A 16384-nucleotide genomic window follows, 5' to 3' on the forward strand; every position below is an offset into this window, starting at 1 on the left:
TTGGAGTAAGACACACTTTTTCCCCCCCTAAAAGAGGGTGGAAATGTTGGTGCGTCTTATACACTGAACATAGCTATTTTTGGCCTCCCAAAACCCCGCCCTGCGCATCCCGTTTTTGCTAAAAATAGGCTCATTTTTTGCAAAAGTGGGGTCTGCAAAGGGTTTGGGAGGCCTGCAGAGTCTCCAGGAGGCTGGGGAGGGAAAAAATGTGACACGTGGGGGGTTTGGGAAGCCCAAAACAGGGTTGTTTTTCACAAAAACAGGGGCATTTTTGCCCTCTCCAGTCCCCGGGAGCACTCTGCAGGCCTCCCAAACACTCTGCGCACCCCATTTTTGCAAAAAATGGTCCCATTTTTAACCCAGACCAGAGAGTTTAGAAGTATTCATTTTCAGTTAAGCATTACTACCTTTGCTGAGATGGACAACATGTTTAAAGAATATTTTTACCCTACTGAACCAGACCGCTCCAAACAGTCTTTGAAACTTTGCAGAGGTTGCTCCAGACTACAGCTTCATTGTTTGAAAGATGGGGATAAAAGTGAGAGGAAAAAACCTAAAATCAGCTAGGAAAAGGATGGAGTAGGCAATGTCTTCAATGAAAAAGAGAGCAATTATTGAGATCAGAAGAAAAAAAGCAGAAAGACAATAATATACATAGGAAACAGGAAAGGAGTTTCCAATGCCAAGTGCATCCTCCCTCAAATAAAGTGTGGTAGTTCTAAACATTGTCTTAAAATTTGCAACATGTCCAATGACCCAAAAAGATTAAGGGCACTTCTGTGTAGAAAAGGGAAATTAAATAGAAAGGAGTAACTTACTTTTCATCAGTTGGAGTGATCCCTGGAATTCCTGAAGCTTGTCGGGAAGACTAAAAAAGAAGGTAACATAATTGGAAAGATTAAGATGTTTTTTATTATCAAGTCAACACAAAACAAAATATATTACTTAGCCAACTCTTTCCTTAAATCTAGGTGCTTATGATTTTACCAAATATAGGACTACAAGTCATCATAATTTCTATGGGACTAAACATGTATGTCATTGTAGTTTATTTTAATCCTAAATACATATATTTTGCATTCAAACTCAGCTATTCAGAACTGTTAATTTATAAATTGCTGATCCATTATGGAGTTCAAAGGAACATATTTTAGGCAGTTTCCTATTCAAAATTGGATTACGGATGCAGTCTAACAAAACAAATTATATTGGATAGCTGAAGTTTAATTCCTCTATGCTTTTAGATATTGATCTATATAACTATCTAACACAGGGGTGTCAAACTCAATTTCATTGATGGCTGCATCAGGGTTGTGTTTGACCTGGGGAGGGGTCATGGCTAGCTCGATGTTACTCCTATCACAGAGGCCCGCATGTGGCCCTCCCGAACTCCGTTTTCACTGGCAGAAGGTTGCAGGAGGCTGTGGCAGCTGAAAACGGAGCTCGGGAGCATGTTTTCACTGGCAGAAGCACCGCTTGCTGTATCCAAGGATCCGGCCCCCAGGCCTTGAGGTTGACACCCCTGATCTAACACTACTTTTCCTCCTTCCTCCTCATCCTATTTCTTTTTGTGCTGAATCTTCCAGTCTGTAAAGTTTACATTTTTATTCGTCTTAGTTCATATTATAGGTTTTCTAAGTTATTTAGAAGCAGTTATTTTAGAAAGCCAAGGCAGAAAATTTTAAAATAAATAATTGCATTAGAAGAACCTTGATACTGTGCTAATTTCCAGGATCTGGAATAGTTCAGAGAAAAACATTTCCCATCCTTGCTAGGGACTGGACTTCCCACCTCTGGACATGCCAACTATTTTCTTCTCTACTTCTCTTTCTGACCTAAAGCCCCTCCCACCACAGGAAGCTTCCTTCCTTCCTTGGGGCAGATCACAGGCCCATGTTAGGCCATTTTGGCTACTAACACTGGCTACTAACAGCTGAGCTGTCCATCCCCTAAGGCAAAAAAGGGGGCTTCACATCCCTTTTAAGGGGTGCCTTTGAGTGAGCAATGATCACAATTTGAGATTACCAGGATCCTGGCCCTCATCCTAAATTGAAAGTCTGGATACATCTGAATATTAGAATATATGAAGCAAAAGAAAACTGAAGAAAAAGAAGGTAACCAAACCCTACTGGTGGGTGACCCACCTACACCAATTCTGCTCTTTGGATTAGTGTTCTCATAAATGAAACAAACACTCCTTGGAAGGAATTGAGCTCAACTCTTGATTTAATGGAAATATTTTGGCAACAATGTGGAAGTAGTTAATTGTTACTTTCTTCCAGAATGCCATCTTTGCTTCCCAGTTTTATCTTCACTATTCCTAGTGGTCTCCCACCCAAATATTATCCTATCCTGTCCATATTCCTTCAGAGTTGGCTAAATGCTGCCACTTGCTGTCCACACTGAACACAGGCTGAACTCCTTTTCTCCAATTTGCTTTTTCCTCCACAGTTGGTGTGGGCAATAAAGTGACTGGCTGACTAAATCAACTGACCAAGGGCTTCTCCACTTTATCTGATTAAGTTTCCATTTTGTATGCCTGCATCTCTTGCACTTTTCTCGGGTTTTCACGTGTAGAAGAGAGCAAGATGGGTGTTGCTGGGAAAACTTTGGGGATCCTCTTCCAGTGCTTTCAGAAATATATTAAATACCCGGGGAGGAGGAGGGGGGGCGGACAGAACGGGACACCCTTTCGCGGGGAAAGTCTCACTGGAAGCAAGGTGGATGGTCTCTGGAAAGTCCAGAGAGCGGGGTGGGGGTGGGGATCAGAAAATGGTTTCTGTCCCCTCTTAATTAAATTAATTTAATTTAATTTATCGCATTTCTATGCCGCCCAACTCCCAAAGGACTCTAAACTTTACTAAACCGCTGCCGCAAAACCCTGAATATAACAGAATAACAGAGTTGGAAGGGACATTGGAGGTCTTCCAGTCCAACCCCCTGCTTAGGCAGGAAACCCTATACCATTTCAGACTACTTCGTCACAAGAAACTCAACGGAAGTACTACTTCCAGTCAATCTCAGACGCGAACTGGGTGTTGCAAAGCGAATGTCCTGGCTCACTTGTCTGCGAGTAAGCCCCGAGGTCTTACTTCCGAGTAAAGTTGCCTAGTAGGATTGCACTGCAATGAGTGCGTGGCGGCGAAAGTTCCCTTTGGTTTGCAGACATTCCCCACCCCCCACCCCCGGCTCACACCCCGCTTATTTACCGGGCAGAGATAAAGCACGGCTCCCACCAGGATCAACAGGAAGGTGACGGCGAAAATGACAAAGTCCAGCATGATGGATCGCCCCCGGCCGACCGCCTTCCCTCCCTCTCTCCCTCCTTCCTTCCTTCCGAAAGAAAACCCGTCCACGTCCACGCCGGTCTCCGCAGCTCCAACGCAGAGCGGAGGGGCAAGAAAGAGGCGGAGAGCCGAGGAGGGAGGCGAAAGCAATCGAGTCTTTAGCGGCGCGAGCTGAGTTGGCCTGGCTGGGGGCCCAGTCCGCACTCCGCTCTTCTCCTAGGCAGCCTCTCCCCCCTCCGCCGATTGCCAGGCAGACACACCTCTCCAAACGGAGCCTCCTGCTCGCCTCTTCTCGTCCAGCGCCGGGTGGCTTTTCCACGGCTTCCTGGAAGAGGCACCGTCGCGCTTTTTTAACAAGATGGGAAATCGCCGGCGGCTGTTGCTGATTTCCAACTCCACCCGCTACGGAGGAGGCTATCTCGACCACTGCCAGGAACAGATCAAGACCTTCTTGGGGGCGTAAGTTTACACGAGAGGCAGCGCCCGGTGAGAAGAGGCGCTGCGTCTCCAGGTTGACCATCCTAGGATCGCTTTGCCTCCCCAAACTGTTCCTCGACTTCTGCTTTTAACTTGCTGGTTGTACATACAGCCTCCTTTTCAAAGTGAAAGAAGAATTGTAAAACTATTTCTATGCTACCCGGAACAGGAATCAAGTTGCCTGTTGTTATTGTTGTTACAAAAATGAAGCCAATAAAGGAGAAGCCCTGTAATCAGAAAGCTATTTAACATTGGAAAATACTATTTATATATGAGTGGTGTGTAAATTATAAATAACAAACAGCTTGGTCACATCAAAGAGTGTTTCTTGAGAACTGTTTCCGCAAATCTGTAGGGTTCTTATGGGGAAATAGATAAATCGATTGGTTTTTCAGGGTCTATTTATTTAAAAATAATCTGTGTTCAGCCTGCCTTAGTAGGTATTCAATCAGCTTCGCTAGGTTCCTGCTTTAAAATACTAAGTAAACATCAGAATGATAGGGGAAAGGCACTTTCATATTGTTTTACTTTTTAGGGTAAAATGAGATATTGCCCAATCCCAAACTTGTGTTTGTTTGTCACAAAATTGTTTCTCCTAGGCAGGTGAGGAAAATTCTGTTTGTCCCCTATGCTCTTCATGACCAAGCTGCATATGCTACACTGGCAAGGGAGAAGCTGGAAAGTTTAGGTAAGTCAGACCTGTCCTTGATTCACATAGAACAGTGATTGCTAACCTTTTTGCCATCATGTGCCAGGAAGGTGGGCGAGGGAGGTTCGCCCACATGCGTCCCCTCCCCCCTCCCCCACTGGGCGATTGCCCAGTAGGCCCTTTTTTCTTTCTCACCTGGCTCCAGAGCCTCTGTATGCATCTGGGGAGGGCGAAAACAGCCTTCCCCAGCCCCTTGGAGGCCCTCCGGAGGCTCAAAACGGCCTGTTTTCCAACTTTCAGTTGGACAGGAAGTGATGTTTTTTGCTGTCCCTAGCCTCCAGAGCCTCTCTAGGAGCTGAGCTGGCATGCCAGGCAACATGGCTCCATGTGCCACCTGTGGCATGCGTGCCATAGGTTTGCCATCACGGACATAGAAGATGGATGGGTGATCTTTTTGCTCCAAGGCACTAAATTGGAGGGTATCCAATATTTTTAATGTTTGTTTATAATATATTTCCCTGTGTTAATATAACATATGATTATAATATAATATACAACATGACTTTCTTTTCATCTTCCTCTCTGGCAACAAGTGTAGCTTTTACCTATGCCCAAAGGTATGCTTAGTCTTTTTCTTCTCCATCTTGACATCAAGGGATGGGAAATTGTAAGCCGCCTCTTTCATTGTATGGGCTCAAGTGTTTTTTTGAAAATAAAGGAGAGAGCTTTGCTTTTCTCTTTCTGCCACAGCAAAATGAGATGGTGATCCTCTCAACCTGTCAAACTATGATTTCCATAAGAAAGAAGTAGCATGGGTTGATTCTTACCACACATCTAAATGCATCAGGAAAGTGGGAAGAAGAATGATTTGCAGGGAAAGAAGTTGCCAAGCGTGATTTCCCAGCCCATCTTCCTTTGTGTTGGCAAAGATGGAGGGGTTTTGGGTGGTCAGCTGATTGGGGCATTCTCTGCAGACTATATGGTGCTCACAGGGTTGCAGGGGGCCATTCCTGGTGTGAAGAAATTACACAGAATTTCTCAATAATTGTTGAGCACAAGTGAAGACACTCAAAAAGGTTATCCTACATCAACACCAATCTTTTTTGCAAGGATAAAAACTGCTGTGGCATTTGGTAAAAATGTTTTGCTACATTTTTTTACAGAAGTATACAGTTTTGTAGCCCTTAAGCTGTATATTGTGGCTTGCAAAATGGCTAATAATTCTATACAGTTTGTAAACCCAGAAAGAAGTTAAAACAAAAATGCTTAGGTACTGGCTAAAGAACTAAATTCTTCTCAGTGTAGGAAGTTAGCACCCACCCATTCCTGGAAGAGTGAAATATTTTAGGAAATATGAAAAAAAGGCAGAATATTATATTTCCCTGGATGAGAAATGGAGAAGCATATTTTACAGACAAAGCAGCTCCCACCTTCCTGCCCCCCACCCTTTGTCAATGGGCCATTAAGGCCTGGGCCAGTCTATTCTACATAACAAAGATCTGCCTCCTTCAGGCAGAGCCATAGTAGGAATTGCCAAAGATCCAAGAAAGATAGGATTAACCCTCTACACAATAGCAGCAGAAACTCACCACATGTGACCTGGGAAGCACATGTGACCATCAGCCAGCAAGCCCCCCCCCCCCCCCCCGCGGGAGTCTGACAACCAATCAGGATACTCTTTCTGGGCCCCAGGAAGTTCAGAGCCAGAGAGAGCATAAAAACCCGAAGATTTACTGTATCTACCCCTTTTCTGTTCAGGAACTCAAGCCATGTGATCCTGTCCACCATTAAACCATCTTTCCAAGCAGTCTCCATGTCTCCAGTGTCTTTTTCCCCACTTGGAGCAGAACCTAGATGGATGTTTCTTCCAACATCAGTAGATAAGGCTATAGCACCAAAGTGCAAACTTTATCTACTTGTCTATTTTTTTACTTAACTGATACAGGCTGAGTGAAAAACACATGTGGAGGAGCTACAATGAAACTGTCAGCTGTTCCTGAAAACATTTAGGGTATTCTCTTCCCCTGAAATCAGGCTCTTGCTATTCCAAACAGGGGTTTCCTTCTCACAATCACCAGAATTGTCCTTGACGAGGCCTTTTTTTTTTAACTCTTGCACTGTTTCAGTATATAATAGATATAAAAAGTCTACCCATTCCTGTTAAAATGCCATGTTTTTGAGATGTAAAAAACAAACCAAGATAAATCACTTAATTGAATTGTACATCTGACATGTTATATTAATGGTGGAAAAAAACTGAAGTTATTTATCTTGATCCGATTTTTTTTACATCTCAAAAACCTGAAATGTATAGACTTTTTATATCCATTGTAATTTAGCCATCATAGCATCCTTAATATTACAGGGCTTGATCTAATTCTTTAGTTGATGATGAAGCTAGCAAGGAAGTTCTAGATCAGAGATGTCAAAATGGCGGCCCGTGGGCCAGATGCATCACACGCAGGCCACGCCCATCTGGGCTCTGCAAAGTCAAAAAATGCCATGATACGTTGTGATACGTCACGTGATGCGATCAAGTTTGACACCCGTGTTTTAGATGGTCATAGCAACAATATTCCAGGCTATTTAGCATCCTTTCTTCAGCTTCCTTCTTTTCTGCACAGGTATGAAACTTGCTTCAAAGACCACTATTTCCTGATAGATATTTTGATCATGAATTCATTATAGTACTTTAGTACTTACCCAGGACTGTGTCTCTGAGCTAAGAACGTCTTGCTTTCAAATTCTGTACAGTGCACATTGTTGCTTACTGATTTATATGTAACTTCTTGTCTTCTTCTTAGGCTACGGACTAGACAGTATCCATGAATCAAGCAATCCAAGAGAAGCTGTAAAAAAAGCTGAGGCAATATTCATTGGTAAATATTAACCTCTTGAAAGAATTTGCACAAATTGTCTTCTTGATAAGCCTATGATAAGGTACAAAAAGGCAAAGGTAGTAGGGTAGTAAAGAGACTTCTTAACTCTACTTCTGCTTTTTAAGTGTTATGGCAGTAACATAGGCTTTTCAGAATGCTTCGGGAGTCCTTAACATTGGTTTTTAGTTCATGTGTATGTGCAAGTCAGTGCTTTAGTGCTTTAATCACTAAAAGTTGTATTTAGGTTATAGCCTTACATTTGGCAAGTGTATTACACTGAACCAGACTCTGGTCTTTTTAACATAGATGAATCTACATCAGGAAAAAGGAAGTTTCAGTATTTTGGCTATAGACCACCTGATTCTGAACATATATTAATGATCACATGCTAGAGGTGGGCAGAGTCAACTCACATATGATCTTTCTTTCACACTGATAACATTCACATTCTGGACTCTCCATGTAGCAAAAACGTTTTGATTTTATTCCAGAAATGATCAGGAATAACATTACAGATCCTTCAGTTAAGATTTGAAGTACAGATAGTCCTTGACTTATGACCACAATTGGGACCCATTAAGCAAATCACTATAGTCTTTAAATGAATCACATGGTTATTAAGTGAATCACATGTTTCTTTTTTTTTTTTAATTTGATTTATATGCCGCCCTTCTCCGGAGACTCAGGGCGGCTTACAATGCGTTAAGCAATGTAAGAGAATAATTAAGCAATTCTTAAGAGAATCTGGCTTCCCCAACTGACTGCTTGTTGAAAACTAGCTGGGAAGTTTACAAATCGCAATCATGTGACCACAAGACCATTGTAAATGTGAGCTGGTTACCAAGCACCCAAATCATAATCACATAATTACAGGTAACGCAATGGTCATAACTTCGAGAACAGATTTTTAGTCATTTTTCCTAAGGGTCCTGTAACTGAACAGTAATAAATCAAGGACTTCTTGTATTTCTGATGCAGCCAGTATAACCCCCTTAAACCCAATTGCCTGTTTCTGTGGATTTGGTATGGTAGGGGTAATAGAGCTATCACAAAATAGCTCCACTTTCCTTAGGATCAGATTCTCAAATGGCCTTTGTGAGAAGAGCCTCTAATTCAGTGGACTCCACAGGATGTGGAGTCAGATTTCATTGCCAAATAAAAACCTCCAGAGATTGAGCATCACATCTTCTGGAGGCAAGCCATTCCATTGATTAATTGTTAATTAATTATTTTCACTGACAGGAAATTTCTCCTCAATTCTAATTTGGATCTTTCTTTGATAAGTTTCCATCTGTTACTTTTTCTCCTGCCCTCAGGTGCTTTGGAGAATAGGCTGACCCTCTCTTCCCTCAGCTCCTTAGATATTGGAACACTACTGCCATATCACCGCTTGTCCTTCTTTTCATTAGCCTCCAGTCCCTTAATCATGTTTGCTCCTTTCTGCACTCTTTCTAGAGTCTCAACATCATTTTTGTCTTCCAGTGACCAAAACGTCATGTATGACTTAACTTAGTGGGATTTACTTCTGGGTAGAAGAATATGTATAGGATGTATTGTATATTGTGGACCCAAATAAGAAAAGGAATAAACTTGATCAAACAGTACTTTTTCTTTCTGTAGGTGGTGGCAATACTTTTCGTCTTTTGAAAGCACTTTATGACAATGATTTGATACGGCCAATCAGAAAACGAGTTCTTGAGGTAGTATAAATCAGTAATTAAGTAATTCTGAAACAAACTTTTGGTACTTGCTCAGAAATTGTAGCTATATTAAAAAGATGCTGCGTTAAGCTCTCTTAAGGAGTCCATTCTGAGTCTCATTCTTTGTAAGTATTATGTTTTTTTCTGAGTTAAGCAGCCAGAGGTTCTCAATTTACCAGGGAATGTTCAAGATGGCTTATCCCTCTTATCGTATGCTGACGAGACTCTCTTAGTGCTTACCTGGAGATCATGTTTTGCTAGGCCTAGTACCCTGAATGACACTGGGTATTACATTGGAATAAGGGCATGGAACTGAATAGGGAAGGACCAATCTATGCTGTTGCTGTCCTTCAAAGTCTCAGAAGCATGGAATATAGAGTTTATGTTCTTATCTGGTGACATCTGGTGACTCCTTGTGTGGAAAGGGCAGTATGAAACAATGATAATCCCTGATGCTTTGTAATGGTTAGAGCTCCAGAGGACTTGCAGAATCCCCATTCATATGGTAAAAGCAGGGCAGTACTTCTCTAGTTTTTATACAATTTCTATCTTGAGAGCCAGTCCCTGACTTCAAACACTCACTGTTTAAATATTTGTCTTTCGATAGCTCTACAGAGAAAATGCTCTGCAAAATGCTAATGAGTTTTTGATGGAGCACTTCTAAAACAAAGATGAAGTAGGAAAATGGCGTCCTGCTCTTTTCCCCAGAATTCAACCTTGTAATAACAGCATGCATTAGATCAGGGCTGTCAAACTCACAGCCTGCAGGCCGGATGCGTCCTGCGCTGGCCACCCCCACCCCCCCCACCCCCAGTTTAGCAAAAGGGGAAAGTCATGATATGTCACGTGACAACAACATGATGATGCAAGTTTGATACCCCTGTATTAGATTGAGTGCATGTATAGCACAACACAGCATTAGCATTAGGGCATCCATCAGACATTTAAAGGCAGATCAACTCTGAAAATTATAACAAAATAAAGAGCCAAGATCATATAGAAGAAACTTCCCTTTCATAAAAAGCTCCCACCACAAAGAAACACAGAAATCTAAAAAGGTTTTGGCGTTTCTGTGAAATTTTAACAATTTGAGGAGGTTTCAGTAACTTTCTGTCAGCTCTGCTGGATCATAATAAAAAGGTCTACAACTGTTTATTAAAATCTTCTCCCCTGCAGTTTGTACTAAAAAGCATGGAGAGCAAATTGTGGCTTTAATTGCATTGTGGTTTATTAAACAGTAAATATGCATCTATCTTCTCCATAATCTGAAGAAGAAATTTGGTGCTTTTTACTGATACCATTGGGGTTTCTTTCCATTCTTAGTACATTTCCATTGTCCTTCAGACAATTCCTGTGGCAACTGTTTGTCATACAAATATGTTCATCAGACCTTGGCTGCAAAGACTAGATGTCTAGAGGGAGATACAGAAGACTTACTCTTTGCTAAGGTATAGTGGTCACTTGGACTGTTGTAGCCCATGTATGCCATACCTAGGTCAAAAGAGGTTAGGCAAAGATGCAAAGAATCAAAGCTGGCGTATCACACTGGCTTTCCACCATTATAATAATACTGTATCCTTTTGTGATAACTTTGTTTCACCTTTTGAAACAGAGCATATTTTAGGGCAGGGATGTCAAACTCACGTCGTCACAGCGTCATCACGTGACATATCGGGACTTTCCCCCCCCCTTCACTAAACCGGGCATGGGCATGGCCAGCACATGATGCATCTGACCTGTGAGTCAGGAGTTTGACAGCCATGTTTTAGGGGAAGGGAATGTTAGTACAATGCACAGAATGTGTTTATTTCTGCATAGTTTTCTATCTTGTGTAAGTGCTGTCCCTCAAGCCCTAGAATCAACAGAACAAGACTTCAGCCACTAAAGCTGAAACCTTGCTTGCCACTGTGGTCTTTCTGGGGTTTAGGATTGTACAACTTTTGTGGACATAAAGACAGTCTTTATGTGGAATTTTGTGGATCAGCCTCCAAAAGTCACCTGGGTCTGGTGACCTGGAAAGGACAAGCTGGAATTTTAAATGATAAAATAGCACTACTGTTACAAATATTCTGGTTGGATCACACTTTCAAAGGAAAAAAAATAGTCCAAGAATATCCAGACATAGGGTAATCGTTTTCATCCACATCCTCTGGAGTCAGATTTCATTCCCAAAAGTCTGTCTTAGATTTGCCATAACATATGATAGGATCTCTCTGCAGGCAATGGAGTTCATTAAGCAACCCAAATTGTAACTTCAGAGTAACATGGAGTATAAATCATGCAACTTTGCCAGTAGTTGCTGCCCTAGACTTTAATGAAAGTGCAATATATGTTTTTATTCTTTAGTATTTTTACACTTTGGATATAAACATGATTTAAGTTCAATAAAGCTTCAGATCTTATATTCTGCTTTGTATATATAGGATGGTCAATTATAATTGTCACATTTCAGAATTGAATTACAAAAGCTTTTAGTATAGAGTTGACAGTTTCCTTGTGATTTTAAGTTTTCAATATGGTGAAAAGAGAAATTTGCAGGCAGAGTACACTTCCTATGATTAGCTCTTCAGATTAAGAAAAAACTAGACTTTAATTTCCATGCCAATATCTATACTTTAATTATGTGGGTTTGTGCAAGAATTAGCTAGATCTGGTTTTGCTCTCATCAGTGCCAAAATGATGTACTCAATAAAGTTTTGCATTCAGAGATTGAATCATCTTGACCGTGCCTGCTTTGGTTGGGTGCATCAGTCGGAACGTTGACAGAAAGTATAGCTGCCTTCCCTACTGTCCTCTTACCTACTCCCTTAATATCTACTCAATATTTCAGTATTTCTAGTAGAATGCTGGGTAGTATTAATGTGTTGTAATACCACACATCTGGAGACCACTGTTTTTGGAAAGTCTTCTGTACTTGTAATGATTCACACTACATGCTCAATTTAAGAGAGAGGTAGAACATTCAAATCATCTTCAGATTTTTGAGCTTTATAAGCACTAAATGTTGCTCTATTATTGTATTCCATGTTTTTTTACAGGATGGTATCCCATACATTGGATCCAGTGCAGGAACCAACGTAGCAACCATCAGCATCAACACAACTAATGATATGCCCATTGTGTATCCACCTTCTTTGACAGCTCTCCAATTGGTTCCTTTCAATATCAACCCACATTACTTGGACCCAGATGTTAATAGCACTCATATGGGGGTAAATATCCAGTCTATTAACAGCTTTCTAGCACTTATTGGCAATGCTTAGCAAAGCATGATGGAACTATATTATCCCCATGGTCTTTGGATGGGCATGAAAGCATTAATATTATTGGTGAAGGTCTTTGAAAGAGATGGGAGGCATTAATGATTGAATCCAGAGATTACCGTACATTAAACAACAGAACTTTGATTTGCAGTCGTTAGGAAATGGAACTGAGAAATAGTGGGAAGTCCATTTATTATTATCTATATAAATACTATTTGGTATCTGAATGAACAATCCAAATTACAACTACCATGGTAGCTGAATAGGCACGGTATACTAAGTTGTAACATTCTTTGTCTAATTTTGGCTTAGCCAGAGTATAGCCAGTTGTAGGAAACCTGAGTACATCCAGAAGGACATTTCCCATGGACATGGGAGTGAGTATATGAAGGTACTTCATATTTTAGGTGGAAGGAGAAGTTGAGTGCTTAAAAAAGTCTAGGAAAACAAGTTTCCCCTCCCTCTTTTAAGTATACAAACTGTAATGTAGGTTTTTATTTAAAGTAATGTATCTATTTAAAAAACTAACTGTAGATTTAGAAGGAATCTGTGGATGGCATCTTAGTAATACTGTTAGTACAAGGAGACAAAACTGTTTAGGGATTTTTGAGAGCCAAACTGGAACCCATGCAAGTTTACATAGGGGATGGCTTCTTTTTTTTTTACACCATCCTTTTGACATCACACTTGCTGTATTCTAACACCTGAAAGTGCTGTACTATTATTCTAGGAAACTCGTGAAAAAAGGATTATGCAGTACCATGAAGAACCAGATACACCTCCAGTGCTAGTGAGTAATTCTTGGGGGGGGGGGTTGTTCCCTCCCATCTTGATTAATTTGATCATTCTAAAGAATATATGCTAAAGCCAGATGCACTTAAAAAGTGCTAAAATTGCTGATCCCTAAATTCTGGGTTTGGGTAAATATTGACCGAAAATATGAAGTGAATCATGAACCAGTGGTCTCTTTAGCTGCAACTCTGAATCCAGGTTCACAAGCCTTCTTCAATCTGCTAACCTGCAGGTATGTGGAATTTTGCCTCTCCAAATTTAAATAGCAATAGCACTTATATACTGCTTCACAGTGCTTTGCAGCCCTTTCTAAGCGGTTTACAGAGTCAGCATATTGCCCCCAACAATCTGAATCCTCATTTTACCAACTTTGGAAGGATTAAAGGTTAAATCAACCTTGAGCTGGTGAGAATCGAACTGCTGGCAGTCAGCAGATTTAGCCTGCAATACTGCATTCTAATCACTGTGCCACCACAGCCCTTGTTACCAGAACCTGTCTACAACGCTTCAAAACAAGTCCTTGTCCAAAACATAAATATTTAAGAATGTAGAAATTTGAATATGACTTGAGGTGTATGGCTTCATACTACATGCTAAATGTTAGCCTTCCATGAGCTACCTATTCCACCAAAGCCATAATTTATTTCTTTAATTTTTTTATTAATCTAACCATTCTGGTTTGCAAATAAGGACTTATGGCTCAATATGTTGTCAGAAGTCTTTGGTAAACTTTAAGCTTGGCTGTTTTCTTGCAGAGGTTTCAAGAAAAGGTTACCCAAACTAGGTAATCAGTGCTAGTCCTGATGATGTTAACTAGTTTGGGTAACGAGAGCACCAAGGACCCCTTATTTCAATCCTGAGCTACAAATATTCTCCTTTATTGATAGCAATATGTTGTGTTTGGAGAAGCAAGCTACATTTTAACAGAATGTGTGTGAATTAATTCAAGGATGGCCAGTGGCTTCCCAGTGTTTTCAACAAAGGCATTCCACACTCCTATCAAGAGTATGCAAGTGATTCAGACTGAGATACACTACATTCCAAGTAACTGCTGTGCTCTTGATCTTTCACATTCCTTCCTGAGAAGAATTAAACATTTCAGTTCACGTAGTTAATCTGGTGTATTGAAAATACAAGAGGACTGATTCTGAGCACAGATTCAACCTGTGTCATAATGTTCCTGGTATGCAACACACGTTTCTATTTGTTCACACACACTCGCTCAGTCAATGGTAGTCTCAGACTCGATTGACCCTGCCTGTACTTTTCAAGGTGAGTTTGCCTGTTGCTCCCCTGTATTAAACAACACACATTTTGGTCCTTACCTGTCAAGGGCTTACGTGAAGGATCGTTGCTGCTTGTGGAAGAAAACAAAGCTACCCTGCAAGGGGAAACTGGGGCTCGGCTATTTGTGAGGTAAAAACCTGTTCTGTACCTTTACTTCAAATCCAGAGACTAAGCATGATCTGAAAAAAGGCAGTCCAATACATTTTGCTTTTATTTGTATTCTGAAACTGGCTCTATTGGCAGTTATCTTTCCAAGGAGTAGCCCTCTTAATGCTTTATCTCTGCCTAAAGGCATACCACTTACGTTGGTAGATGTTAATAAGAGGATATGCCCCCTCCTCATCTTTTCACTGAACCATTTAGATCAGTATTTCTTTCATTATCCTTACTGTCCAGTCTTAACTGCTTGCTTTCCATGTACATACAATATTTGAGGAAGACCCAGAAACTTCTCAAGTGAAGTCACCGCATAAGACCTCAATAGCAGTTGAGATTTTTTCCTTAATCAGCAATATTCACATGCCACTTAATTCTAACGTGATACCGACTGCTGTTAGAGGACTTGTGATAGGAATGTATGTGTACAAGTGATAGAGGTTTTGTGTTCGTTAAACATTCTCCAGTACTATATAACAGGTGAATTGTCAGAAATGTCTATGAAACTAGTACTGATTTCGAACACTTCATTCTTAAACTTGTCAGTAATTATTCAAATGTTGTCTTTCTGTGCAGAGGAAGTGCCCCAACGGAACATGAGCATGGAACAGATTTCAGTTTCCTGTTAACCGAGGGCTTCAAGATAGTGTAATTATTTTTCCAAGAGTCCTCTCCTATGCAGGATTGTGCTCCTCAAAACGGCTAGGAAAAAAATGCCATATATTAGAAGGTCTGGATATAGGCTGCCATACTGATCACCTCTTTCCACAGCTTAATGGCAGTCTTTTGCAACGGAAAATTTGAGTTCTGGAAAATACTAATAAAGAGTTAATTATAAATGAAGAGCTGCAATATTTTCATTTTATTAAGCAAATATTTATGGATGGACAGGTTCCCCAATCCGAGATTATAGTGTTAGTGAGCCTCAAGTCTAGTGCTTCCCAAGCATACCTTAAGACATTAACAGACTGGATAAAGGGCAGACTGGATAAATAAATAATTCAGACTACAGGGGACTTACTTTGAAGCCTACATCTGAAGATCTGAGGAGGTTATTTTCCTAAAGCCGCTTAATAACAGCAACATTTCAGCCATCTTTCGACTCCAGCTTGGTTTCTTGGCTATTGTAACTTCAAGGATTTTAAAGAGCTTAAATTCATCTCTGAATTGCAGCAGCCTAAGTAGCAATTCTGATATGTGAAGAAAAAAATTGTATTGTTGTCAGGACTAAATTGTCTCGTTTAACAGATTGCAAGATAAGATTTTGGGATCATTGTTTGAAGAATTCATTTGCTAAGAATAGAGAATAGAATAGAGAAATTTCAGCTCCAAGATAAATGTCAATCGCTATCAAAAACAAAACAAAAAAATAAAATGCCAATGCAGCAAAAAAATAAAATGCCAATTGCATTTGGGTTACTATGTAATGGTAATGTGCAAACACTAAGCTTATGTTGCAGTCCTGGAGTTCCTTAGAGATAGGCACATAAATGGGAATGGAACAAGGGAAAAGTATAGAGTAGAACGATAAAAATTATATAAATAAAGGCTCTGGAAGAGTTGAAGAACCTAACATGTTGTGTGACTAGTAAAGACCGATTACCTAAACCTTTCTGATCTTCTCCTTACCAAAGATGTGTACTCAAGAACAACTGGGATAAAAGTTGTTTTAAATCAGAGTTTTATGGGAATAATATACAAAGTTAATTCATCCTGTTTGAAACCTCTTTAGATACATAAATCTGGATTTATTCCACAATTAAGGCATTTGAAGACCAATACCAGTTAAGGAATGGCAGCTGTGATTTCACATTGTTGGGTTATATAGTAATTTGTTAAATTTGTATGATGTCTGACTCTCAACAACTGGGTGGCTTTTGTCCCTTTGTAAATG

At 40.4% G+C, this 16384-nt stretch overlaps 2 protein-coding genes across 2 annotated transcripts in view; one reads left to right on the plus strand and one right to left on the minus strand.

The window, feature by feature from the left end:
* Window positions 1–3489, minus strand: part of CYP20A1 (cytochrome P450 family 20 subfamily A member 1) — a 27781-nt gene extending 24292 nt beyond the window's left edge. The window contains exons 1-2 of the mRNA XM_070933236.1: window positions 3210–3489; window positions 819–868 (exon numbers count right to left, since the gene is read on the minus strand). Coding sequence (XP_070789337.1) covers window positions 819–868; window positions 3210–3281 — 122 coding nt within the window. The 5' untranslated portion in view covers window positions 3282–3489. The remainder of the gene's footprint in view (window positions 1–818; window positions 869–3209) is intronic.
* Window positions 3332–15316, plus strand: LOC139309097 (alpha-aspartyl dipeptidase-like). Its single transcript, XM_070933237.1, has 8 exons — window positions 3332–3746; window positions 4364–4452; window positions 7218–7292; window positions 8913–8992; window positions 12031–12204; window positions 12986–13045; window positions 14381–14463; window positions 15067–15316. Exons 1-8 carry the CDS (start codon window positions 3646–3648, stop codon window positions 15140–15142), a joined length of 738 nt encoding a protein of 245 aa, XP_070789338.1. The 5' UTR covers window positions 3332–3645; the 3' UTR covers window positions 15143–15316.
* The last annotated feature ends 1068 nt before the right edge of the window (window positions 15317–16384 follow it).

The sequence above is a fragment of the Pituophis catenifer genome, unplaced genomic scaffold, assembly GCF_029215685.1.
Source record: "Pituophis catenifer annectens isolate HBS135680 unplaced genomic scaffold, rPitCat1.0.hap2 SCAF_1, whole genome shotgun sequence".
Taxonomy (NCBI): domain Eukaryota; kingdom Metazoa; phylum Chordata; class Lepidosauria; order Squamata; family Colubridae; genus Pituophis; species Pituophis catenifer.